This window comes from Ranitomeya variabilis, chromosome 5 (genome assembly GCF_051348905.1).
Source record: "Ranitomeya variabilis isolate aRanVar5 chromosome 5, aRanVar5.hap1, whole genome shotgun sequence".
In the NCBI taxonomy this organism is placed as follows: Eukaryota; Metazoa; Chordata; class Amphibia; order Anura; family Dendrobatidae; genus Ranitomeya; species Ranitomeya variabilis.
Genome location: NC_135236.1, coordinates 439,844,388 through 439,872,209, shown reverse-complemented (window position 1 = coordinate 439,872,209; position 27,822 = coordinate 439,844,388). Strand labels below are relative to the sequence as shown.

The following is a 27,822-nucleotide window of genomic DNA, read 5'->3' as shown; positions in this document are numbered from 1 at the left end:
GTAAAATCACAGATGTCTAAATGATCCGTAATAAGGAGTAGGAAATAGTTTTTATTGTGATAGTGGCCCCTATAATCTGTGAAAACCTATGTATCAACACATGTAGTACCCATGGTAAGTCCACCTCAAAGCTTTATGATTGACTCATTTTGCAATCCTTCCACATTCCTTTTGTAATTATTAGAACACAGAAAAGTTTATCTTCACTTAATTAATTGTTATTGAAATGCTAAACAGTAGACATTGACAGTTTGTTAACTTTAATGATCTGAAGTAAGCCGCTGAGAAATAAATACTAAGAAAAAAAGAAAAATTTCAGCATTATGAGTTTATGTTCTTTGCCAGGTGATCACAGTATTAATGTCTTTGTTTCCTAGTTATAAAATGCCAATGATGTTTTGTCCTTGCCGGACACTCTGGACACTGCACACGTCTCTATTAATGACATGCAAGCTACAGCCATCATAACACCTCTCTTCAAGCAAAGGGGAATTTTATGTGACACAGAAAATCTGTTTGCTATCAATTCTGCAAACACGGCATCTGCCAGATTGCCAAGATCCATCTCAGGGATGAAAATCAATTAATATTCTAATTTATCTGTCATTATTGGTCACAGTGCATTATTCATCCCAATTTAGAGTCCTACATGATCATTCTTGAAAGACATATGTGGGAATATTTTGTCACTTCATATTCCATCAGTGCAAAGAGTGATTTGCATAAAGATGATATACAGTTTTAATCCTTTCTGCCTCCCAAACGGTGAAAATATATCTTATGTGAAAAATATCCAAGTGCATAGCCTAACTAATGGCACATTTAGTACTCAATTATAATGAATGTAAGTAATGTATTTGATATGCTTTGGGTCACTTTCAATCAGGCTCATATTCATTTAGTTAAAAAAAGGGGAGTGATCTCACACTAAGAAACATAACTAGAATTAACATTGGACATATTATTTCTCCACGTCAGTAACCTGAAATTTGGGGCCAAATGCAAAATTTGTACAAGAGCCACAATGTGCCATTTATAAATCTTTAACGGTGTCTGCAAAAATATCATGGAAGGCATTAGGTCTCCTCTGGTATTAGGTCTAAGCTACATTAATTCTACACCTTCTGTTGTGTTCTTATTTGAGTATTATAGTGGTGATTATTGTTAATTTGGGAGCATGTAACCCATAATAAAGGTTGGCAATGCACCTGTTATGTTGACCATCGAAAATCAAGACCAGCATAATATCAATGTTCTTTTGGCATACGGATTAAGTAGTCGCTAAAGGAATTAGGCCTAAGGAATCACTAAAGTTGAAATATCATTTAAATACAAAATCACTTTTAATAATTAACTCTTGTTTCAAGGGTTGTCCAGGCATATATTGAGGATGTATCCTTAGGAAAGCTTATCAATACCAGATCGGTTGGGGTCCAACACCCATCACCTCCAACGATCAGTTGTTATCAGGTCCTATGATGGCCATATGACTATATTGATAAGAGATGAACAGCGGTACTGCAGATTGACCACTAAGAGAATAAAAACTGATCTGTAGTTCCCGGTGGCAGCTGGTACACGTTACATGGGGCTCTACTGTTACTTAAATTCGGCTGCAGCCTGAGCTGATAATGGCTGATTTGTATGAGTGCCAGTTGTCAGATCACCACCGAATGGTTATTGATGACCTAATCTTTGTATAGTTGGTCAATATTACATGTCAAGTAAACCCCTTTACATTCATGAAAATTAAGCTCCACAGTATACATGACAGATAATTGTGCATCACACCCTGAAATATAATATAGTCACTGTGTGCCCTACATAAATACACAAAAATACTAAAACTTTGGACTTTAGATTATTATTTTCAATAGACAGGATTTACATCATAATGAAAAACGGAGATCATTCAGAATTCATTAAATGCATTATTCTCGAATGACATTAGTGAAGCTAGAAAGTTGAACAAAAAATCTAACTATACTGAAAGCTCATTCTGAATATATTATTATAATAAAAAGTAAATTACTGGTCTAATGGTATGGTATAATGTTATTATTACTAATAAAAAGTGCAAGCTTCCCAATTGCTTTACTTACATGGAATTTTATTCAGCTCATTCATGAATTTCTCTTTGATCTTTGAAAAGTGATTATCCTTCCCATCGCTTGGGGCCACGGCTTCTGTGGCATTCTCCCGTAATGCAGGTGCAACAACTGTTGTTTGGGGTGCTGTCATCTGCTGGGACTTCATTTTGGCCCCAAGGAACTGTTTTAGATGAAAGATAAAGGGAAAAATATTATTTCTAAAGATAAAAGATGAAGCCATCTCCGATCCCCTGAAATCATCAAAAGCTGCATCTGTAGTGCACCTGCTCACTAAACAAATATTACTCCACTTGTGCATTCATTTCTGCGCTTCATATAATATTTAGCAAGTACAAAGAAAACATTTTACTATTTCACCGGTGACAATGTAGTCTCATAAGCGTTATTATAAGTGATAGTAAGTGTCTAAGTGATAGATAATGTACAGTTAATTATCATGGTAAAATATGAAAATCATTTTTGTGTTAAGAATCAAAGTGAATTTCCAGCTTTGGATTGGAATTTTTTTTTTCATTAGAGAAAATTTCTAACTCCATAAAGTTCGTTACTTTGTTAAGAGTCACAATATGTTGAGTATTGCTTGGCTGTGAAAATTTGAGTTACACTATCAACAGTTGAGTTCATGGCTCTCTAGAATATGGATTTTTTGCAATTCACTCTAAGCAAATTCTTCAAAATGATTATCAGCTGGCCACCATTTATTTCTGCACCCAAAACATGTTAAAAAAATAAAACAACTAACATTTACCTCGGCTCCCTAGGCACCCCTGCTACTCACAGTTCCCCATCTGTCATCGGTGCCTCTTCTTACCATAGTTGGATGCTGAAACCACCGGCCTCTTAATGATAGGCAGGGACTTCCAGCCGTGACCAGCAAAGTCACTGCGCATGTGCATCTAAGGTTGCAATGTCCAGCCTACTGTAAAGAGTCTCAGGATTTTAGTAACTGGTGGCTGTAAGAAGAGGGATTATGAGACAAATTGTGGACATCAAGCAACTAGGGCAGACAGATAGGGGAGAGGTGAGGTGAGTACTAGTGATGAGCGAGGGTACTTGTTGCTCGGGTTTTCCCGAGCACGCTTCGTTGGTCTCCGAGTATTTATGACTGCTTGGAGATTTAGTTTTCATGGCGGCAGCTGAATGATTTACAGCTACTAGCCAGCTTGATTACATGTGGGGATTCCCTAGCAACCAGGTTACCCCCACATGTACTTAGGCTGGCTACTAGCTATAAATCATTCAGCTGCTGCGATGAAAACTAAATCTCTGAACACTAACAAATACTCGGAGATCACCCGAACGTGCTCAGTAAAACCCGAGCAATTAGTATACTCGCTCATTACTAGTGAGTAGTGTTGAGCGATACTTTCCGATATCGGAAAGTATCGGTATCGGAAAGTATCGGCCGATACCGTCAAAATATCGGATCCAATCCGATACCGATACCCGATCCCAATGCAAGTCAATGGGACGAAAATATCGGAATTAAAATAAACCCTTTATAAACTTGTAGGTTCATTCTACATGAAGGAAAACAACTAAGAATAATGTAGGATGTATTGGGGGACGTGGCGGAGATATTAAAGGGACAGAGGTTTAGCCCAATGTAATAGAATAGCAGGATTTTTATTTTTTTTTTATGAAGTTCGGCGTTAGAAAGAATTTGACTATGTTATTTTTTTTTTTTTTTATGTCAGATATTGATGTTTCACTACTTCCACGCCCTTCACCTTCTTTTTTACTTCTCCCACGCTTTCTTCTTAATTATCCTCATCATCAGCTTCTTTGACATCAACTTCTTCACCTTATTCATCTTCTTCTTCATCTTCTACCTATTATTTTTTGGGTTACATTGTTCATATTCTTTTTATTTTACTATTATCTTCATCATATTCAACTTCTTCATCATATTCTTATTTGTGACAGGCATTCCCGTAGTTGTTATCTATAAAAGTTTGAAGATTACACCTTCCGTTCTGCCTGTCACAAACCAGTTACATTTGTCCGCGTTCAGTTTGGCCTGCAGCATCAGGCTTTATCCAGGGGCACCACGAGGAGGAACGGACTCACCCCCATACACTGCTTAGTCTTCTTCTGCTTATAATTTACATAATATTTTTTTGCTCTGATATTTTGTGTTATGCTTAATGTCCTTCTGCTCTTTGTTCTGCAGCCTCTTGTTCTTCTGCTTCTCGGTCTTCCAGGTCGTCGTCGTCTCCAGGGTCGTCGTCTCCGGGGTCGTCGTCATCGGGGTGGTCTCCGGGGTCGTCGTCATCGGGGTGGTCTTCAGGGTCATCGTCTCCAGGGTCGTCGTCATCACGGTGGTTGTCGTCTCTGGTGTCGTCGTCATCTTAGGGGTGTTCTTCCGGGTCATCGTGTTTAGTCTCTTGAACTTGGAAATGTAGCAGAAGGTACAAGAAGGCTGAGAAAATGCCGAGAACCAGCTGATGGAACTGGAACTCGGATGGCTACCCGAAGGTCCAAGAGCCAATGGAACTACCGAGGACCAGCTGACGTTACTGGAACCCGGTTACTAAGCAGGAGGTACCCGTGCCTGAAAGCACTACCAAGGACCACCTGACGTTGGTGGAACTCGGATACCCAGAGGGAGGCACCTAAGCCAAAGGCTCTGCCCGGAACCAGCTGACGGTACTGGAACCAGGATGGGGAGCAGAAGGTACAAGAGCAAAAGACACTGCCGAGAACCAGCTGACGGTGCTGGAACCCGGATGGGTAGCCGAAGGTCCAAGAGCCAATGGAACTACCGAGGACCAGTTGACGTTACTGGAACCCGGTTACTAAGCAGGAGGTACCCGTGCCTGAAAGCACTACCAAGGACCACCTGACGTTGGTGGAACTCGGATACCCAGAGGGAGGCACCTAAGCCAAAGGCTCTGCCCGGAACCAGCTGACGGTACTGGAACCAGGATGTGGAGCAGAAGGTACAAGAGCAAGTGTCTGCGTGGCTTTTGCAGGACACGTTGCCGGCTGCACAGCAGGGGAACAGCTGGCGGTGCTGGACCCCACTGACACATTGGCGAGGTGTTTGGCTCTGTGCAGCCAGCACTTCCGGACAGCAACGAGCGGTGTTGTAGCCCGGGCTCTGCAGGGGGAGCAGAGTGTAGGCCGAAGCCTACTTGAACCAATTTCAAAGGTAACCTTTAACCCCCCCTCAGGGGTTAGAAAGTAGAAGAGCCACAGCTTATGCAGCAGTAGTGCTGCACAAGTCAAAGGTTGCTCTTTTAATTTCGCTCCTTGCACACGCTGACTGAAACACGTATAACATTTAGCCCTTTATACAGTCAAACTGTGTTGGAGGCGCGAGTTCCCTTTGTAATGAGACGCAGCACAGATGTCAAGAATCCCACCTTGGTGCTGGGTGCAGCCTCCTGAGCGTTGTTATTTGCTGTACAGGAGTCTGCGCTGTCGTGTTATCCCCTGGCCTAGCGCTGTTAGCGCTGCCCATCTTCTGACCTCATTTAATGTTGGCCGGTGCGGTTCGCGATGCCCATGAATCACAGCCCCGCAGTGTATTGACATAGTTTAAACACTGCGGGGCTGGGATTCATGGCCTGGCGCAGTACATATGTTCGCCTCTCGCTTGGGTTCTTACACCTGCTTCAGACTATGCGGCGTCATCTGATCCCTTATCGCATGCCACGGCCATGAAGCCGCACAGTCCGAAGAAGGCGGAAGGAGAGGAGGGACAGGCGAACTGATGCACTGATCCTGCCCATCAATCACACCCTCGCAGTCCCAATAAATAAGACACCGAGGGGCGTTGTGTGGGTCAGGGCGGCCGCAGAGGCGCAGGCAGCCAAACAATGATGCCAGAAGACGGGCAGCGCTACCAAGGGGGTTGCAGCGTGTCATTACAAAGGAAAGTCACACCACCGGGACGGTTAAATGGTCACACAGAGGACACATTGCAGACGTGTTTTCAGTTCCACATGTGCGAGGAGAATACGTTTCTGAGCCACCTTGCACACATGCAGCATTACCGCTGTACAAGGTGGCTGGATAACGTAAAAACGCCTGGGGGAGGGGGGACAGGTTCCCTTCAATTTCAGTTCTTGTGTCTGCGTGGCTTTTGCAGGACACGTTGCCGGCTGCACAGCAGGGGAACAGCTGGCGGTGCTGGACCCCACTGACACATTGGCTGGTGTTTTTCTCTGTGCAGCTAGCACATCTGGGCAAAAACTGGCGGTGTGTTAGAGCCCAGGGACAGCAGGAGGAGGAGCAGGAGGAGGAGGAGCAGGGGGAGGGGAGTGTAGGCCGAAGCCTGCACAGGCGGCAGCTTTGGGTGTGTTGTGTCTGCGTGGCTTTTGCAGGACACGTTGCCGGCTACACAGCAGGGGAACAGCTGGCGGTGCTGGACCCCACTGACACATTGGCGAGGTGTTTGGCTCTGTGCAGCCAGCACTTCCGGACAGCAACTAGCGTTGTTGGAGCCCGGGCTCTGCAGGTGGAGCAGAGTGTAGGCCGAAGCCTAATTGAACCGATTTCAAAAGTCACCTTTAACCCCCCCTCAGGGGTTACAAAGTAGAAGAGCCACAGCTTATGCAGCAGCAGTGCTGCGCAAGTCAAAGGTTGCTCTTGTAATTTTTCTCCTTGCACACGCTGAATGGAACACGTATAACATTTAGCCCTTTATACAGTCAAACTGTGTAATGGAGGCGAGAGTTCCCTTTGTAATGAGACGCAGCACAGGTGTCAAGAATCCCACCTTGGTGCTGGGTGCAGCCTCCCGAGCGTTGTTATTTGCTGTACAGGAGTCTGCGCTGTCGTGTTATCCCCTGGCCTAGCGCCGTTAGCGCTGCCCATCTTCTGGCATCATGTAATGTCGGCCGGTGCGGTTCGCGATGACCATGAATCCCAGCCCCGCAGTGTCTTAACATTGTTAAAACACTGCGGGGCTGGGATTCAGGGCCTGGCGCAGCACATATGTTGGCCTCTCACACTCGGGTCCTTACACCCGCTTCAGACTGTGCGGCGTCATCTGATCCCTTATCGCATGCCACGGCCATGAAGCCGCACAGTCCGAAGAAGGCGGAAGGAGAGGAGGGACAGGCGAACTGATGCACTGATCCTGCCCATCAATCACACCCTCGCAGTCCCAATAAATAAGACACCGAGGGGCGTTGTGTGGGTCAGGGCGGCCGCAGAGGCGCAGCCAGCCAAACAATGATGCCAGAAGACGGGCAGCGCTACCAAGGGGGTTGCAGCGTGTCATTACAAAGGAAAGTCACACCACCGGGACGGTTAAATGGTCACACAGAGGACACATTGCAGACGTGTTTTCAGTTCCACATGTGCGAGGAGAATACGTTTCTGAGCCACCTTGCACACATGCAGCATTACCGCTGTACAAGGTGGCTGGATAACGTAAAAACGCCTGGGGGAGGGGGGACAGGTTCCCTTCAATTTCAGTTCTTGTGTCTGCGTGGCTTTTGCAGGACACGTTGCCGGCTGCACAGCAGGGGAACAGCTGGCGGTGCTGGACCCCACTGACACATTGGCTGGTGTTTTTCTCTGTGCAGCTAGCACATCTGGGCAAAAACTGGCGGTGTGTTAGAGCCCAGGGACAGCAGGAGGAGGAGCAGGAGGAGGAGGAGCAGGGGGAGGGGAGTGTAGGCCGAAGCCTGCACAGGCGGCAGCTTTGGGTGTGTTGTGTCTGCGTGGCTTTTGCAGGACACGTTGCCGGCTACACAGCAGGGGAACAGCTGGCGGTGCTGGACCCCACTGACACATTGGCGAGGTGTTTGGCTCTGTGCAGCCAGCACTTCCGGACAGCAACTAGCGTTGTTGGAGCCCGGGCTCTGCAGGTGGAGCAGAGTGTAGGCCGAAGCCTAATTGAACCGATTTCAAAAGTCACCTTTAACCCCCCCTCAGGGGTTACAAAGTAGAAGAGCCACAGCTTATGCAGCAGCAGTGCTGCGCAAGTCAAAGGTTGCTCTTGTAATTTTTCTCCTTGCACACGCTGAATGGAACACGTATAACATTTAGCCCTTTATACAGTCAAACTGTGTAATGGAGGCGAGAGTTCCCTTTGTAATGAGACGCAGCACAGGTGTCAAGAATCCCACCTTGGTGCTGGGTGCAGCCTCCCGAGCGTTGTTATTTGCTGTACAGGAGTCTGCGCTGTCGTGTTATCCCCTGGCCTAGCGCCGTTAGCGCTGCCCATCTTCTGGCATCATGTAATGTCGGCCGGTGCGGTTCGCGATGACCATGAATCCCAGCCCCGCAGTGTCTTAACATTGTTAAAACACTGCGGGGCTGGGATTCAGGGCCTGGCGCAGCACATATGTTGGCCTCTCACACTCGGGTCCTTACACCCGCTTCAGACTGTGCGGCGTCATCTGATCCCTTATCGCATGCCACGGCCATGAAGCCGCACAGTCCGAAGAAGGCGGAAGGAGAGGAGGGACAGGCGAACTGATGCACTGATCCTGCCCATCAATCACACCCTCGCAGTCCCAATAAATAAGACACCGAGGGGCGTTGTGTGGGTCAGGGCGGCCGCAGAGGCGCAGCCAGCCAAACAATGATGCCAGAAGACGGGCAGCGCTACCAAGGGGGTTGCAGCGTGTCATTACAAAGGAAAGTCACACCACCGGGACGGTTAAATGGTCACACAGAGGACACATTGCAGACGTGTTTTCAGTTCCACATGTGCGAGGAGAATACGTTTCTGAGCCACCTTGCACACATGCAGCATTACCGCTGTACAAGGTGGCTGGATAACGTAAAAACGCCTGGGGGAGGGGGGACAGGTTCCCTTCAATTTCAGTTCTTGTGTCTGCGTGGCTTTTGCAGGACACGTTGCCGGCTGCACAGCAGGGGAACAGCTGGCGGTGCTGGACCCCACTGACACATTGGCTGGTGTTTTTCTCTGTGCAGCTAGCACATCTGGGCAAAAACTGGCGGTGTGTTAGAGCCCAGGGACAGCAGGAGGAGGAGCAGGAGGAGGAGGAGCAGGGGGAGGGGAGTGTAGGCCGAAGCCTGCACAGGCGGCAGCTTTGGGTGTGTTGTGTCTGCGTGGCTTTTGCAGGACACGTTGCCGGCTACACAGCAGGGGAACAGCTGGCGGTGCTGGACCCCACTGACACATTGGCGAGGTGTTTGGCTCTGTGCAGCCAGCACTTCCGGACAGCAACTAGCGTTGTTGGAGCCCGGGCTCTGCAGGTGGAGCAGAGTGTAGGCCGAAGCCTAATTGAACCGATTTCAAAAGTCACCTTTAACCCCCCCTCAGGGGTTACAAAGTAGAAGAGCCACAGCTTATGCAGCAGCAGTGCTGCGCAAGTCAAAGGTTGCTCTTGTAATTTTTCTCCTTGCACACGCTGAATGGAACACGTATAACATTTAGCCCTTTATACAGTCAAACTGTGTAATGGAGGCGAGAGTTCCCTTTGTAATGAGACGCAGCACAGGTGTCAAGAATCCCACCTTGGTGCTGGGTGCAGCCTCCCGAGCGTTGTTATTTGCTGTACAGGAGTCTGCGCTGTCGTGTTATCCCCTGGCCTAGCGCCGTTAGCGCTGCCCATCTTCTGGCATCATGTAATGTCGGCCGGTGCGGTTCGCGATGACCATGAATCCCAGCCCCGCAGTGTCTTAACATTGTTAAAACACTGCGGGGCTGGGATTCAGGGCCTGGCGCAGCACATATGTTGGCCTCTCACACTCGGGTCCTTACACCCGCTTCAGACTGTGCGGCGTCATCTGATCCCTTATCGCATGCCACGGCCATGAAGCCGCACAGTCCGAAGAAGGCGGAAGGAGAGGAGGGACAGGCGAACTGATGCACTGATCCTGCCCATCAATCACACCCTCGCAGTCCCAATAAATAAGACACCGAGGGGCGTTGTGTGGGTCAGGGCGGCCGCAGAGGCGCAGCCAGCCAAACAATGATGCCAGAAGACGGGCAGCGCTACCAAGGGGGTTGCAGCGTGTCATTACAAAGGAAAGTCACACCACCGGGACGGTTAAATGGTCACACAGAGGACACATTGCAGACGTGTTTTCAGTTCCACATGTGCGAGGAGAATACGTTTCTGAGCCACCTTGCACACATGCAGCATTACCGCTGTACAAGGTGGCTGGATAACGTAAAAACGCCTGGGGGAGGGGGGACAGGTTCCCTTCAATTTCAGTTCTTGTGTCTGCGTGGCTTTTGCAGGACACGTTGCCGGCTGCACAGCAGGGGAACAGCTGGCGGTGCTGGACCCCACTGACACATTGGCTGGTGTTTTTCTCTGTGCAGCTAGCACATCTGGGCAAAAACTGGCGGTGTGTTAGAGCCCAGGGACAGCAGGAGGAGGAGCAGGAGGAGGAGGAGCAGGGGGAGGGGAGTGTAGGCCGAAGCCTGCACAGGCGGCAGCTTTGGGTGTGTTGTGTCTGCGTGGCTTTTGCAGGACACGTTGCCGGCTACACAGCAGGGGAACAGCTGGCGGTGCTGGACCCCACTGACACATTGGCGAGGTGTTTGGCTCTGTGCAGCCAGCACTTCCGGACAGCAACTAGCGTTGTTGGAGCCCGGGCTCTGCAGGTGGAGCAGAGTGTAGGCCGAAGCCTAATTGAACCGATTTCAAAAGTCACCTTTAACCCCCCCTCAGGGGTTACAAAGTAGAAGAGCCACAGCTTATGCAGCAGCAGTGCTGCGCAAGTCAAAGGTTGCTCTTGTAATTTTTCTCCTTGCACACGCTGAATGGAACACGTATAACATTTAGCCCTTTATACAGTCAAACTGTGTAATGGAGGCGAGAGTTCCCTTTGTAATGAGACGCAGCACAGGTGTCAAGAATCCCACCTTGGTGCTGGGTGCAGCCTCCCGAGCGTTGTTATTTGCTGTACAGGAGTCTGCGCTGTCGTGTTATCCCCTGGCCTAGCGCCGTTAGCGCTGCCCATCTTCTGGCATCATGTAATGTCGGCCGGTGCGGTTCGCGATGACCATGAATCCCAGCCCCGCAGTGTCTTAACATTGTTAAAACACTGCGGGGCTGGGATTCAGGGCCTGGCGCAGCACATATGTTGGCCTCTCACACTCGGGTCCTTACACCCGCTTCAGACTGTGCGGCGTCATCTGATCCCTTATCGCATGCCACGGCCATGAAGCCACACAGTCCGAAGAAGGCGGAAGGAGAGGAGGGACAGGCGAACTGATGCACTGATCCTGCCCATCAATCACACCCTCGCAGTCCCAATAAATAAGACACCGAGGGGCGTTGTGTGGGTCAGGGCGGCCGCAGAGGCGCAGCCAGCCAAACAATGATGCCAGAAGACGGGCAGCGCTACCAAGGGGGTTGCAGCGTGTCATTACAAAGGAAAGTCACACCACCGGGACGGTTAAATGGTCACACAGAGGACACATTGCAGACGTGTTTTCAGTTCCACATGTGCGAGGAGAATACGTTTCTGAGCCACCTTGCACACATGCAGCATTACCGCTGTACAAGGTGGCTGGATAACGTAAAAACGCCTGGGGGAGGGGGGACAGGTTCCCTTCAATTTCAGTTCTTGTGTCTGCGTGGCTTTTGCAGGACACGTTGCCGGCTGCACAGCAGGGGAACAGCTGGCGGTGCTGGACCCCACTGACACATTGGCTGGTGTTTTTCTCTGTGCAGCTAGCACATCTGGGCAAAAACTGGCGGTGTGTTAGAGCCCAGGGACAGCAGGAGGAGGAGCAGGAGGAGGAGGAGCAGGGGGAGGGGAGTGTAGGCCGAAGCCTGCACAGGCGGCAGCTTTGGGTGTGTTGTGTCTGCGTGGCTTTTGCAGGACACGTTGCCGGCTACACAGCAGGGGAACAGCTGGCGGTGCTGGACCCCACTGACACATTGGCGAGGTGTTTGGCTCTGTGCAGCCAGCACTTCCGGACAGCAACTAGCGTTGTTGGAGCCCGGGCTCTGCAGGTGGAGCAGAGTGTAGGCCGAAGCCTAATTGAACCGATTTCAAAAGTCACCTTTAACCCCCCCTCAGGGGTTACAAAGTAGAAGAGCCACAGCTTATGCAGCAGCAGTGCTGCGCAAGTCAAAGGTTGCTCTTGTAATTTTTCTCCTTGCACACGCTGAATGGAACACGTATAACATTTAGCCCTTTATACAGTCAAACTGTGTAATGGAGGCGAGAGTTCCCTTTGTAATGAGACGCAGCACAGGTGTCAAGAATCCCACCTTGGTGCTGGGTGCAGCCTCCCGAGCGTTGTTATTTGCTGTACAGGAGTCTGCGCTGTCGTGTTATCCCCTGGCCTAGCGCCGTTAGCGCTGCCCATCTTCTGGCATCATGTAATGTCGGCCGGTGCGGTTCGCGATGACCATGAATCCCAGCCCCGCAGTGTCTTAACATTGTTAAAACACTGCGGGGCTGGGATTCAGGGCCTGGCGCAGCACATATGTTCGCCTCTCACACTCGGGTCCTTACACCCGCTTCAGACTGTGCGGCGTCATCTGATCCCTTATCGCATGCCACGGCCATGAAGCCGCACAGTCCGAAGAAGGCGGAAGGAGAGGAGGGACAGGCGAACTGATGCACTGATCCTGCCCATCAATCACACCCTCGCAGTCCCATTAAATAAGACAACGAGGGCTGTTGTGTGGGTCAGGGCGGCCGCAGAAGCGCAGCCAGCCAAACAATGATGCCAGAAGACGGGCAGCGTTACCAAGGAGCTTGTTGCGTGTGTCAATACAAAGTCAAATCACACCTGAGGGACGTTTTAATGGTCACAGAGGACACATTTTAGACGTGTTCACTTCAACATGGGCAAGGAGAATAAGTTTCTGAGCCACCTTGAACACATGCAGCATTACTGCTGTTCAAGGTAGCTGTAAAACATAGAAACACCTGGGGGAGGGGGGACAGGTTCCCTTCAATTTCAGTTCTTGTGTCTGCGTGGCGGTCGCAGGACACGTTGCCGGCTACACAGCAGGGGAACAGCTGGCGGTGCTGGACCCCACTGACACATTGGCTGGTGTTTTTCTCTGTGCAGCTAGCACATCTGGGCAAAAACTGGCGGTGTTAGAGCCCAGGGTCAGCAGGAGGAGCAGGGGGAGCGGAGTGTAGGCCGAAGCCTGCACTCGAGCAAGTTGAAAGGAAACCTTTAACCCCCCCCCCCCCAGGCGTTTGTAGCTGAAAGAGCCATTGTGTACAGCACTAATGCTGGAAAAGGTAAACTTAGCTCTTTTAATTATGGTCCTTGTACATGCGGAACCTAACATTTATGAAATGTGTCCCCACACAGCGTTAAACCGTCCGGTAGGTGGAACTTTCCTTTGTCGTGTGACGCAGCACAGCCATCATTTTTACCCCCTTGTCGCCGTTCGCCCCCTCCTCAGCGTTGTTTGAATCTGTCCCGGAGCCTGCGCTGTTAGGTTAGCCCATGGCTATGCACACATGTTGCGCTGCCCGTCTTCTGACCTCATTTGGTGTCAGGCTGGCTGCGCCTGTGCGGGTGCGCTGGCCGAGATCCCGCCTCGCAGTGTCGTCTCATGTAATCCCACCGCGGGCCTGTGATCCGTGCCCGTGCGCAGTGCATATCCTCTCCTCTCACTCCCCTCCCTACGGCTTTTTCAGACTGTGCGGTGTCACGGCCGTGGCATGCTATTAGGGACCAGCTGACATCGCACAGTCTGAAGAAGCCGTAGGGAGGGGAGTGAGAGGAGAGGATATGCACTGCGCACGGGCACGGATCACAGGCCCGCGGTGGGATTACATTAGACGACACTGCGAGGCGGGATCTCGGCCAGCGCACCCGCACAGGCGCAGCCAGCCTGACACCAAATGAGGTCAGAAGACGGGCAGCGCAACATGTGTGCATGGCCAAGGGCTAACCTAACAGCGCAGGCTCCGGGACAGATTCAAACAACGCTGAGGAGGGGGCGCACGGCGCCAAGGGGGTAAAAATGATGGCTGTGCTGCGTCACACGACAAAGGAAAGTTCCACCTACCGGACGGTGTAACGCTGTGTGGGGACACATTTCATAAGTGTTTGGTTCAGCATGTGCAAGGAGCATCACGAAAAGAGGCACTTTTTCCCTTTGCATCATCATTACTGCTGCACAAGGTGGCTCCTTCAGTAACAAACGCCTGGGGGGGGGGGGGGGGTCAGGTTCCCTTACATTTAACTTGTTGTGTCTGCGTGGCGGTCGCAGTACACGTTGCCGTATACACAGCAGGGGAACAGCTGGCGGTGCTGAACCCCACTAACACATTGGCGAGGTGTTTGGCTCTGTGCGTACAGCACTTCTGGACGGCAACTAGCGGTGTTGGAGCCCAGGGACACGTGGAGGAGGAGGAGGTTGGAGGAGGTAGGAGGAGGTAGGAGGGATTGCCACACACACAGCAGGGGAACAGCTGACGTTACTGAACCCCAATAACAGAGGAGGGACTGTTGACTGTGCGTACAGCACTTCTGGACGGCAACTGGCGGTGTTGGAGCCCAGGGACAGGTGGAGGAGGAGGAGGTTGGAGGAGGTAGGAGGGATTGCCACACACACAGCAGGGGAACAGCTGACGTTACTGAACCCCAATAACAGAGGAGGGACTGTTGACTGTGCGTACAGCACTTCTGGACGGCAACTGGCGGTGTTGGAGCCCAGGGACAGGTGGAGGAGGAGGAGGTAGGAGGAGGTAGGAGGGATTGCCACACACACAGCAGGGGAACAGCTGACGTTACTGAACCCCAATAACAGAGGAGGGACTGTTGACTGTGCGTACAGCACTTCTGGACGGCAACTGGCGGTGTTGGAGCCCAGGGACAGGTGGAGGAGGAGGAGGTTGGAGGAGGTAGGAGGAGGTAGGAGGGATTGCCACACACACAGCAGGGGAACAGCTGACGTTACTGAACCCCAATAACAGAGGAGGGACTGTTGACTGTGCGTACAGCACTTCTGGACGGCAACTGGCGGTGTTGGAGCCCAGGGACAGGTGGAGGAGGAGGAGGTAGGAGGAGGTAGGAGGGATTGCCACACACACAGCAGGGGAACAGCTGACGTTACTGAACCCCAATAACAGAGGAGGGACTGTTGACTGTGCGTACAGCACTTCTGGACGGCAACTGGCGGTGTTGGAGCCCAGGGACAGGTGGAGGAGGAGGAGGTAGGAGGAGGTAGGAGGGATTGCCACACACACAGCAGGGGAACAGCTGACGTTACTGAACCCCAATAACAGAGGAGGGACTGTTGACTGTGCGTACAGCACTTCTGGACGGCAACTGGCGGTGTTGGAGCCCAGGGACAGGTGGAGGAGGAGGAGGTTGGAGGAGGTAGGAGGAGGTAGGAGGGATTGCCACACACACAGCAGGGGAACAGCTGACGTTACTGAACCCCAATAACAGAGGAGGGACTGTTGACTGTGCGTACAGCACTTCTGGACGGCAACTGGCGGTGTTGGAGCCCAGGGACAGGTGGAGGAGGAGGAGGTAGGAGGAGGTAGGAGGGATTGCCACACACACAGCAGGGGAACAGCTGACGTTACTGAACCCCAATAACAGAGGAGGGACTGTTGACTGTGCGTACAGCACTTCTGGACGGCAACTGGCGGTGTTGGAGCCCAGGGACAGGTGGAGGAGGAGGAGGTTGGAGGAGGTAGGAGGGATTGCCACACACACAGCAGGGGAACAGCTGACGTTACTGAACCCCAATAACAGAGGAGGGACTGTTGACTGTGCGTACAGCACTTCTGGACGGCAACTGGCGGTGTTGGAGCCCAGGGACAGGTGGAGGAGGAGGAGGTTGGAGGAGGTAGGAGGGATTGCCACACACACAGCAGGGGAACAGCTGACGTTACTGAACCCCAATAACAGAGGAGGGACTGTTGACTGTGCGTACAGCACTTCTGGACGGCAACTGGCGGTGTTGGAGCCCAGGGACAGGTGGAGGAGGAGGAGGTTGGAGGAGGTAGGAGGGATTGCCACACACACAGCAGGGGAACAGCTGACGTTACTGAACCCCAATAACAGAGGAGGGACTGTTGACTGTGCGTACAGCACTTCTGGACGGCAACTGGCGGTGTTGGAGCCCAGGGACAGGTGGAGGAGGAGGAGGTTGGAGGAGGTAGGAGGGATTGCCACACACACAGCAGGGGAACAGCTGACGTTACTGAACCCCAATAACAGAGGAGGGACTGTTGACTGTGCGTACAGCACTTCTGGACGGCAACTGGCGGTGTTGGAGCCCAGGGACAGGTGGAGGAGGAGGAGGTAGGAGGGATTGCCACACACACAGCAGGGGAACAGCTGACGTTACTGAACCCCAATAACAGAGGAGGGACTGTTGACTGTGCGTACAGCACTTCTGGACGGCAACTGGCGGTGTTGGAGCCCAGGGACAGGTGGAGGAGGAGGAGGTTGGAGGAGGTAGGAGGGATTGCCACACACACAGCAGGGGAACAGCTGACGTTACTGAACCCCAATAACAGAGGAGCGACTGTTGGGACTGTGCGTACAGCACTACCAGGCAACAACTAGCGGTGTTGGAGCCCAGGGACAGGTGGAAAAGCAGAGGAACACAATGTAGGCCGAAGCCTGAGAAAGTCGAAAGGGAACCTTTAACCCCCCCCCAAGGCGTTTGTAGCTGAAAGAGCCAGCTTGTGCAGCACAAAAGATGCAAAAGGAAAAGGTGGCTCTTTTCATCATGCTCCTTGCAAACACAGAACTAAACACTTATAAAATGTGTCCCCTGCAACCGTAAAACCGTCCCGGAGGTGGGACTTTCCTTCGTAATGTGACGCAGCCCAGCCGTCATTCCTACCCCCCCGGCGCCGCGCACCGGCTCCTCAGCGTTGTTTTATTCCGTCCAGGAGCCTGCGCTGTTATGTTATCCCGTGGCCAGGCACACTTAGCGCTGCCCGTCTTCTGGCATCATTTGGTGTCTGGATGGCTGCGCCTGTGCGGCCGCGCTGGCAGAGAGCCCGCCTCGCAGTGTCTTCTGATTTAATCCCACTGGGGGCCTGGGATCCATGGACATGCGCAGTGCATATCTGAACCTCCACCTCTCACTCATCTCCCTATGGCTTCTTCAGACTGTGCGGTGTCACGGCCGTGGCATGCTGTTAGGGACCAGCTGACACCGAACAGTCTGAAGAAGCCATAGGGAAATGAGTGAGAGGTGGAGGTTCAGATATGCACTGCGCATGTCCATGGATCCCAGGCCCCCAGTGGGATTAAATCAGAAGACACTGCGAGGCGGGCTCTCTGCCAGCGCGGCCGCACAGGCGCAGCCATCCAGACACCAAATGATGCCAGAAGACGGGCAGCGCTAAGTGTGCCTGGCCACGGGATAACATAACAGCGCAGGCTCCTGGACGGAATAAAACAACGCTGAGGAGCCGGTGCGCGGCGCCGGGGGGGTAGGAATGACGGCTGGGCTGCGTCACATTACGAAGGAAAGTCCCACCTCCGGGACGGTTTTACGGTATCAGTGGACACATTTTATAAGTGTTAAGTTCTGCGTGTGCAAGGAGCTAAACAAAAATAGCTACCTTTTCCTTGGGCAGCATTACTGCTGCACAAGGTGGCTCTTTCAGTAACAAACGCCTTGGGGGGGGGGGACAGATTCCCTTACATTTCAGTTGTTGTGTCAGCGTGGCGGTCGCATGACACATTGCCGGCTACACAGCTGGGGATCAGCTGACGTTACTGAAACCCAATAACACTGGGTCGTATGTTTTGACTGTGCAGACGGCACGTCTGAGCCTCAACTGGCGGTGTTGGAGCCCAGGAATTTAAGTTCAGGTGGTAGAAAGATGAACACAACAGGAGACCTGGATAACGTATACAGTGACCTAATTATTCAATCAGGAGGAGGAGTGGCAAATTCCGGCGAGATCCAGGCCTTGTTCATTTTCAGGAAAGTAAGCCGGTCAACGTTATCGGAGGATAGTCGCATGCGACGGTCAGTTAGTACACCACCTGCAGCACTAAAGACACGTTCTGATAATACACTGGCCGCAGGGCAAGACAGCACCTCCAATGCATACTGGCTTAGCTCTGGCCATGTATCCAGCTTTGAGACCCAAAACTTGAAAGGGGAAGAGCCGTCTGGGAGTACAGCAAGAGGGCAAGACATGTAGCCTGTCACCATCTGACGGAACCGTTGCCTCCTGCTGACTGGAGCCGTCTGTGATGGTGTAGACTTTTGTGGCGGGCACAGAAAACTGTGCCACAGTTCGGCCATACTGGTCTTGCCTTGGGCAGAGGCACTGCTTCTGCTCCCTCTTTGTGCAGAGCCTCCACCACGGCCTGGACGCACTGAGCTGCTTTGGAATGCACTAGCAGCACTTCTCTCAGTTGGAATGGAGAAGATGATGGAATTGACCAGTGTGTCTTGGTACTCCCGCATTTTTCGCTCCCGGTTCAACGGTGTGATGAGGCTTTCTACGTTGTCCCGGTAGCGAGGATCGAGGAGGGTGAACACCCAATAATCAGACATGTTGAGAATGTGGGCGATGCGGCGGTCGTTTCTCAGGCACTGCAGCATGTAATCCACCATGTGCTGCAGACTGCCAACTGCCCAAGAAACGCTGTCCCCTGCTGGAGGCGTGATCTCTGCCCGCTCGTCATCACCCCACCCTCGCTGTACACACTGAGTACTGGACAATTGTGTAACTCCCTCCTCTGGACGGATGTCTTCCTCCTCCATTGACTCCTCCTCATCCTCCTCACAAACGGTCCCCTGCCTACGCGTTTGTGAGGAACCACGTGGCGCTGACTGTCCAGAAGATGATGGAAATGGTGAATCCTCATCCTCCACCTCTTCCACAACATCATCCCTTAGCGCTTGCAGTGATTTTTCAAGCAGGCAGATAAGGGGGACAGTCATGCTGACTAGTGCATCATCTGCACTCGCCATCCGCGTGGAATAATCAAAGGGACGCAAAACCTGGCAGACGTCATTCATAGTGGCCCACTCTGTGGTTGTGAAGTCTGTACGGCGCTGACTGCGACTTTTTTGCGCCTGAAGCAGCTGGTACTCCATTACAGCTTGCTGCTGCTCACACAACCGCTCCAACATATGTAACGTGGAATTCCACCTGGTAGGTAGGTCACATATGATGCGATGTTCCGGCAGGCGGTGTCGGCGCTGCAGAGCCGCAATGCGCGCTTTTGCCGTGCTGGAACGCCGCAAGTGAGCACACTCTAGGCGGACCTTGTGCAGCAGTGCATCAAGATCCGGATAGTCCCTCAAAAAGCTCTGCACGACCAAATTGAGCACATGTGCCAGACATGGGATGTGAGTGAGGTTGCCGAGGCCCAGAGCTGCCACCAGATTTCGGCCATTATCACACACTACCATGCCTGGCTGGAGATTCGCTGGCACAAACCACACATCGCTCTCCTGCTTGATGGCATTCCAGAGCTCCTGCGCTGTGTGGCTACGATTCCCCAAGAAAATTAATTTCAAGACGGCCTGTTGACGTTTGGCCACGGCTGTGCTCATGTCGGTCGTAACAGGTACACGTTCATCACGGGTCCATGTGGAGGTGGACTGTGACGGCTCCTGCAGCGATGATTCTGAGGAACTGGTGTAAGAGGAGGAGTCAATGCGTACAGAATGGATTCCTGCAATCCTTGGAGTGGGCAGGACACGTCCTGCGCCACTCGCACGGTCTGTACCCGGCTCAACGACATTAACCCAATGGGCAGTGAGGGAAAGGTATCGCCCCTGTCCATGTTGACTGGTCCACGCATCGGTGGTGAGGTGGACCTTGCTACTGACGGCGTTCAGTAGCGCGTGTTTTATGTGTCCCTCCACATGCTTCTGCAGGGCAGGGACGGCTTGCCTGCTGAAGTAAAAGCGGCTGGGCACATTGTACTGTGGGACTGCCAATGACATCAAGTCACGGAAGCTGTCAGTCTCCACCAGCCTGAATGACAGCATTTCCAGTGACAGAAGTTTGGCAATGCCTGCAGTCAGAGCCTGTGCTCGTGGGTGGTTTGACGAGAAAGGCCGCCTTTTCTCCCATGCCTGTACTACCGATGGCTGTAGACTGGGCTGGGAGTGTGTGGATGACTGGGAAAGTGGCGCTGCGGGTGGAATTACAGCGGGTCTCTGGACAACAGGGGCAGAGGTTCTTCCACGGCGATCCTGGGAGGACGCCGAACCAGCTGCGTGTGAGGTAGAGGAAGAGGCAACACGAGCTGAAGAGGTGGTAGCTGCCGCTGTTGGTTGGCCTACCTCTTCAGTGTGTTTTTCTAACTCCGCCGGGTGCCTGTTGCGCACATGTTTCCACATGTTGGAGGTATTGAGGTTGCTGACATTTTTCCCTCTTTTGACTTTTTGATGACACACGTTGCATCTGACATAGCAAATGTCATCTGCAACTGTGTCAAAAAAGGACCAGGCACTGCAAGTCTTGGGAGCGCCCTTTTTGGCTTTTGGAAGAGACATGCTCCTAACGGGTGCCAAAGCGGAGGCTGCAGGATCCGCAGTCTTCCCCCTCCCTCTCCCTCTTTGGGCCGTACGGGGAATCTCTTCCTCAGAGCTGCTCCCACCACCTTCCTGTCCCTCACGCCAAGATGGGTCGAGGACCTCATCATCTACACTACCCTCTGCCCCCAACTGCTCCTCCTGGGTAGTCTCAGCAGCAGAGCACGCACCAGTAAGTGGCACCTGAGTGTCATCATCAGCTGATGCGGCCTGCGATGTGGTGACCGGAGCCACTGGCCCACCCGCCTCTTCAGAGGAAGACAGAAAAAGCTGTTGGGCATCACTGCACCCTGCCTCTTCTTCCATTTCTCCAATGCTGCTTGGCTGGCCCCCTGTTTCCAAGCCAAGAGATTCAGAGAACAGAAGTAGAGACGGCTCCTGTCCTGGGCTCTCTGTCTGCCTGGGCAATTTGGCAGGTGGTGAAGAGACAGATGGCTGCTCTCCAGTGCTCTGTGTCTGAGAGGATGTGGCACTAATGGAAGTTGATGCATTAGCTGCCATCCATCCGACAACAGCTTCAATTTGTTCTTCACGCAGCAGCGGTGTACGGCGCTCGGACACAAAGCTTCGCATGAACGACTGTTGCCTGGTGAAAGTGGGTGCTGATGAGTCACCGGTGCCCGCAGCAGGCACAGAATCCCCACGTCCCCTCCCTGCTCCGCGACGGCTCCCACGCCCCCGTGCCTTACTCACTGCCTTCTTCATCTTGGTTGACTGATAAAGATAAGCAGAAAAGTACTAACGGATTTGTGTGCTTATTCCTGAGCAACTCCTCCTAACAGGTATAAGAAGCACTAATTATCTAAAGTGTGGACTAGACTTTAATATGAGCTAATGTGGCCTACAGAAATGTAAAGTGGTGTAACTGGTGTGTTTGGTGAACTTTATTATTTATTTATTTTTTGGGGGCTGAACTGACAACAGATAGAGCTGCAGTCACACGGAGACCGTGCAGACAGACGTAAACGGCGCTACAAGGCCCAAAAACCCTCCTCTACTTTATCCTATGTAGTGTTTTTCCACAAATTAGCTGGAGACGGGTGGAAAGACACTAATAGGATTTTTTTGAATAAATTAGCAGCAGACTACACTATTTGGAAAAAAAAGAAAATTGATTTGGCGGTATGACGCAGTGAAAAACCCTGAGCTGGAGACAACCAGGCTATAGCTGCTCACAGATTACAGGGCGAGCTGCAGTCACACGGAGACCGTGCAGACAGCCGTAAACGGCGCTGCAAGGCCCAAAAACCCTCCTCTACTTTATCCTATGTAGTGTTTTTCCACAAATTAGCTGGAGACGGGTGGAAAGACACTAATAGGATTTTTTTAAATTAATTAGCAGCAGACTACACTACTTTGAAAAAAAAGAAAATTGATTTGGCAGTATGACGCAGTGAAAAACCCTGAGCTGGAGACAACCAGGCTATAGCTGCTCACAGATTACAGGGCGAGCTGCAGTCACACGGAGACCGTGCAGACAGCCGTAAACGGCGCTGCAAGGCCCAAAAACCCTCCTCTACTTTATCCTATGTAGTGTTTTTCCACAAATTAGCTGGAGACGGGTGGAAAGACACTAATAGGATTTTTTTAAATTAATTAGCAGCAGACTACACTACTTTGAAAAAAAAGAAAATTGATTTGGCGGTATGACGCAGTGAAAAACCCTGAGCTGGAGACAACCAGGCTACAGCTGCTCACAGATTACAGGGCGAGCTGCAGTCACACGGAGACCGTGCAGACAGCCGTAAACGGCGCTGCAAGGCCCAAAAACCCTCCTCTACTTTATCCTATGTAGTGTTTTTCCACAAATTAGCTGGAGACGGGTGGAAAGACACTAATAGGATTTTTTAAAATTAATTAGCAGCAGACTACACTACTTTGAAAAAAAAGAAAATTGATTTGGCGGTATGACGCAGTGAAAAACCCTGAGCTGGAGACAACCAGGCTACAGCTGCTCACAGATTACAGGGCGAGCTGCAGTCACACGGAGACCGTGCAGACAGCCGTAAACGGCGCTGCAAGGCCCAAAAACCCTCCTCTACTTTATCCTATGTAGTGTTTTTCCACAAATTAGCTGGAGACGGGTGGAAAGACACTAATAGGATTTTTTTGAATAAATTAGCAGCAGACTACACTACTTGGGAAAAAAAAAAAAAAAAGGAACAGTATGAGGCAATGAACCACCCTCCCTGAACTGAATACAACCAACTATGGATGGCCTATGTGGCTGCACTCAGACTGGAGACTGGGCTGCACTCACACACACACACACACAGACCCTGCAGATCGCTGTGAAAACAGCGCTACAAGGCAAAAGCAAGGTGAATAGTAGGTGAACACAGCGGTTGCTAAATTAGCCTTTGGAAAGCACAAAGAAGCAAATCGCTATCTCTAAACTGTCCCTCAGTCAGCAAACAGCGTCCTGTCACTAACTGAATTCACAGCAGAGTGATCGCAAAATGGCGCCAGCGACTTTTAAACTGCATCATGACATCATTACACCAGCCAATCACAGCCTTGCCAGTAGTTTCATGCCCTCCATGCTAAACAGGATGTGCCCACACTTGGAATCAATCTCATTGGCTGAATTTCTGCTTTTTGAATCTTAGAACTTCCGATTCCGGTATCCGATACGCGGCAAGTATCGGAATCCCGGTATCGGAATTCCGATACCGCAAGTATCGGCCGATACCCGATACTTGCGGTATCGGAATGCTCAACACTACTAGTGAGTATTAGTTGTTTTTATTTTTTGACAATTTACAGTTATTATGCTCCGGGGTCTCTACAGACAGCAATTCATAATAAGGGACATTCAACCAGGAAAGAATAAATTTGCTACTAATCAAATTTCCTGAAAAAAAATCATGAGATTTGATTAAATCAAATCTTGGCAGATTCGATCACGTCTACTCATAATCTTTTAGTTTCCAGTGAAGAAAGACAATTGATGAACAGAATTGAAATAGTTTTCACCTATTTATTATACCTCAAGTTGAATATTGAAAAGGGGGAAGAAAATAATTGTAATTTTATTTTTGATATAACTAATTAACATTTATTCCCAGTGATCACTAAAACAAAGCAACAAAAGCTTTGAATTGTTTCCCATATGTTCTCTACGCATTAAAAATAAAGAGACAAAGGCTCACCTGAAATCTTTCAAAGGGGGTCCCCCACTAATTGAAACTTGGAAATTTCACTATAATGTGATTTTTTTTTTGTTTAAATAATAGATACCCTTCAATAATTTAAAGAGATTTTCTGAGATTTAACAAGAAGGTTAGAAATTATTCCAGAACCAATGCCACTCTCGATCATCGTTGGTATCATGGTATCTGGTATTGCAGCTTTCTGTACATTTATGCATGTTAATGGAGTTGAGTAAAAATACTAAACACCACTCATGTAAGCATGTGTCTGATACTGTTCTCCTACTATTTAGATTATTACCACTTCAAAAAATATCTATTTTAATAATAACAACCTCATATTAGACAATTCTTTATAAATTACTAAAAAATAGAGTTTTACTCAAGGTTGAAGAATAGATGTTATTTACTAAAACAGGGTTATGTTGAGTTTTTAAACAAACTTTTGTTCTTTTATCACATATCCTGCCTTAGGAAAATAGAAAAAAATATGAAAAGAGAGAATCTAATTATAATCTGTAGCACCTTGGAGACAGACATATTTGTCCATGGTATGGAAGTATTGTGCAATGATTTGCTAGAGGGATACAGTGTTATTGAAAGGTCTCAGATAAGGTCAAAGTGTGCTTTATAATATAAATTTGCCTGCAGGAAGCAAAGAGAAAGGCAGACTAAAGAGAACATCAGGTTACGAGAAATGATGTCAGACATACGGTCAGTTGTTCAGGTCCAGAACAATGTTAGGAATAAAAAATATTGCTAAAGGTTAACAAGGGTATGTTTGCCACTCAAAAAAAGTCTTTGAAATCCATAGTACATCTTGTAACTGTCAATTGTAAAATCAGGAAATATTTCACTGATTTTTTTCCTCATTATATCAGAAGTCAAATGTATTACATAAGCTATTTGATTTAGAGAAAACCTTACATCTTATTAAGCAGTTCACAACCAGTATATATAACAGTGAGTATCAAATACAAAGAGATTCAAGCGTCATGGTAAAAACAGATGTTTATTGAAAACTCAATAAAACTCAAATGACAATAATAAAGACAGGACAGGAATCCTCCAATAAATGGGAGGAAATATGGGTAACAGTAAATCCCAGTATTAGAAATGAGAGATAGTCATACACATAAGCTATAACTTAGATAAGAGATGCTGGAACAAAAATGTAACAAGTAACCATTTATAGCGCTGTATAGGAGGCCTATGTATAAAGAAATAAAACTCATGTCTGCATAATCATGAGGTGGCAAGATGAAGTGCTAAGTGTTAGATGTATATACATATAGGAGGCATATGTATAAAGAAATAAAACCCATGTCTTCATAATTTTTCCCCAGAAGAAGCATAGGTGAAACGGTGTCAGGTTTGTGGAGGGCATGGCACCAGCTTTTCCTATCTGGTGGTTTCCTATTCAGGTATTATACTAATTATTTACTGTTATTACTGTTATTTTTTACCACTTGGAATCATTTGAGTACTATCCTTTTAGCATTCATAGGTTGGCTTTTCTAGTTATTGTCTTTATGGCACTTATGCACTTTATATGGAGGCGGCATAAACTCATTGTGTGTGATCGTCTGGTGGCTTCAGATTTTGTATATGCATATTGCATTTAGCACTTTATGATTATGCAGACATGAGTTTTATTTCTTTATACACAGGCCTCCTATAGAGCGCTAAAAATGATTACATATTACATTTGTGTTCCAGCATCCTTTATCTGAGTTATAGCTTTTGGGTAGAACTATATATATGACTATTTCTCATTCCTAATACTGTGATTTACTATTGCCTGTGTTCCCTCTCCTTTTTTGGAGGTTTCCTGTCCTTTTTTATTGTTGTTTGATTTTTATTAAGCTTTCAATAAACATCTGTTTTTACCATGGAGCTTGAATCTCTTTATATCTTCAGCTTTGCTACTCACTGTTATAGATACTGGTTGTGAATTTGAGTGAAAGTGTCAATCATTTTGACCTCAAGGACATTTATGATTATACTTATTAAGCAGGTAAAGCTAGCATAGAAGGGTTACATTTCTCTCAGACAGTACAGAAGCTTTATGTGCAGCCCAGTGCTCTATAGAATAACCACTATTCCTAGAAAAAAATGGCTGAATATTAATGTAGTGAATATCATCTTATGAATCAGGAAATAGCATAACGTGCATGTTATCTCTATAGGGTTACCACATGATGTTCTAAAAATCTTACCTTGCCCCACTGGTATATAAGCAGGTCCACAGTGCCCTGTCATCTATTGTTATATACCTTCTGACCTTGTTGCATCTGGTTTGATTATTTTGGTCTATGAACTATAAACCATAATTTCTAATGCTAATTTGTACTAGAAATTTTGGGAGAGATATTCTCTGGAGGACTTGTGGTTTCTTTGCTGTCTTTTTAACCAATGTTTCACTGTAGATATAGGCATTGTTAATATTTTTGAATACAGAATTGAATATATTACTTTGTTTACTCCCTTTTTTTCTTTCTCTATTTAGATATATCTTTATGCAGGATTCTTTACGATGTTGCTATTATGAGTAGGGTTGAGCGACTTTTATTTTTATAGGATCGGGTCGGGTTTCACGAAACCCGACTTTCTCAAAAGTCGGGTCGAGTGAAATCGGCCGATCCTATAAAAAAGTCGGGGTCGGGGTCGGCCGAAACACGAAACCCAATGCAGTGCAATGGGATACCATGGTTCCCAGGGTCTGAAGGAGAGGAAACTCTCCTTCAGGCCCTGGGATCCATATTTACGTGTAAAATAAAGAATTAAAATAAAAAAAAATTATATACTCACCCTCTGACGCACCCTGGTAGTAACCGGCATCTTCCGTTCCTAAAAATGGCGCTTGAAAGACCTTTCGAATGCTTCACGGCTTGTGATTGGTCGCGGCGGCCCACGTGACCGCTGAGCGACCAATCACAAGCCGGTGACGTAATTCTAGGTCCTGTTCTGGTTCTCAGGTACATGAGAATTACGTCACGGCTTGTGATTGGTCACTGAGCGGTCACGTGGGCCGCCGCGACCAATCACAAAGCAGTGACGTCATCGGAAGGTCCTTCACGCATTCATTCTTAAGAAGGAAGGCTGCCGGAAAGAAGCAGGGCGCGTACGAGGGTGAGTATATACCTAATAGGAATATACTCACCCTCGGCTTCTTTCCGGCAGCCTTCCTTCTTAAGAATGAACGCGTGAAGGACCTTCCGATGACGTCACTGCTTTGTGATTGGTCGCGGCGGCCCACGTGACCGCTCAGCGACCAATCACAAGCCGTGACGTAATTCTCATGTACCTGAGAACCAGAACAGGACCTAGAATTACATCACCGGCTTGTGATTGGTCGCTCAGCGGTCACGTGGGCCACCGCGACCAATCACAGGCCGTGAAGCATTCGAAAGGTCTTTCAAGCGCCATTTTTAGGAACGGAAGATGCCGGTTACCAGCGGCGATGTCCAGGCTGCATCGGAGAGGTGAGCATATCAATATTTTTTATTTTAATTCTTTATTTTACACTTAAATGTGGATTCTGATACCGATTTCCGATATCGCAAACATATCGGAACTCGGTATCGGAATCCCGATACCAGATTCAGAAGATCGCCGACCTCATGGCCGACCCCACACAGGGGTCGGGTCAGGTTTCATGAAACCCGACTTTGCCAAAAGTCGGCGACTTCTGAAAATGGTCGACCCGTTTCGCTCAACCCTAATTATGAGATGATATTATTAGGAGAGACTCACTAATATTTGGTTGAGAATTTTCATAGGTTGCTATCCTCCACATGGCATGCCTGTCTTGGGTGAACATATATGTTTGTTTCATGGGGGAGGGAAATAAGACATTATGGCAGTAAATTATCTCTTGTAGACCAATAAAATGAGCATGTTAAAATGTAACATGCCCAAACACTCTTTTTTGTCATCATTGGGGCAGAAAAGAGGTCCCCATCTTTTTTTAGATTGTTAGTGTTAATTAATAATTTCATCAAGTTGAATCACCTGAATGGCTAGCTTTAGTATAGTGACCTATGAACCAATTTTACACAATTTTTTAAACTAAGAATATCCAGACTGTTGGGTTTTACTGTATACACTTATGTGCAAAATAATAGGAGTCTAACATCATTA

The 27,822-nt window shown here is 49.1% G+C and overlaps 1 protein-coding gene across 14 annotated transcripts in view; it reads right to left on the bottom strand.

Annotated features, from left to right (window-relative positions):
• The window catches only part of SYT1 (synaptotagmin 1), a 1,039,255-nt gene that overhangs the window by 276,318 nt on the left and 735,115 nt on the right, over positions 1–27,822 (bottom strand). For all 14 annotated transcript variants that reach the window (XM_077265350.1, XM_077265357.1, XM_077265356.1 and 11 more), the window contains one exon: positions 2,103–2,271. In XM_077265350.1, coding sequence (XP_077121465.1) covers positions 2,103–2,256 — 154 coding nt within the window. In that variant the 5' untranslated portion in view covers positions 2,257–2,271. The remainder of the gene's footprint in view (positions 1–2,102; positions 2,272–27,822) is intronic.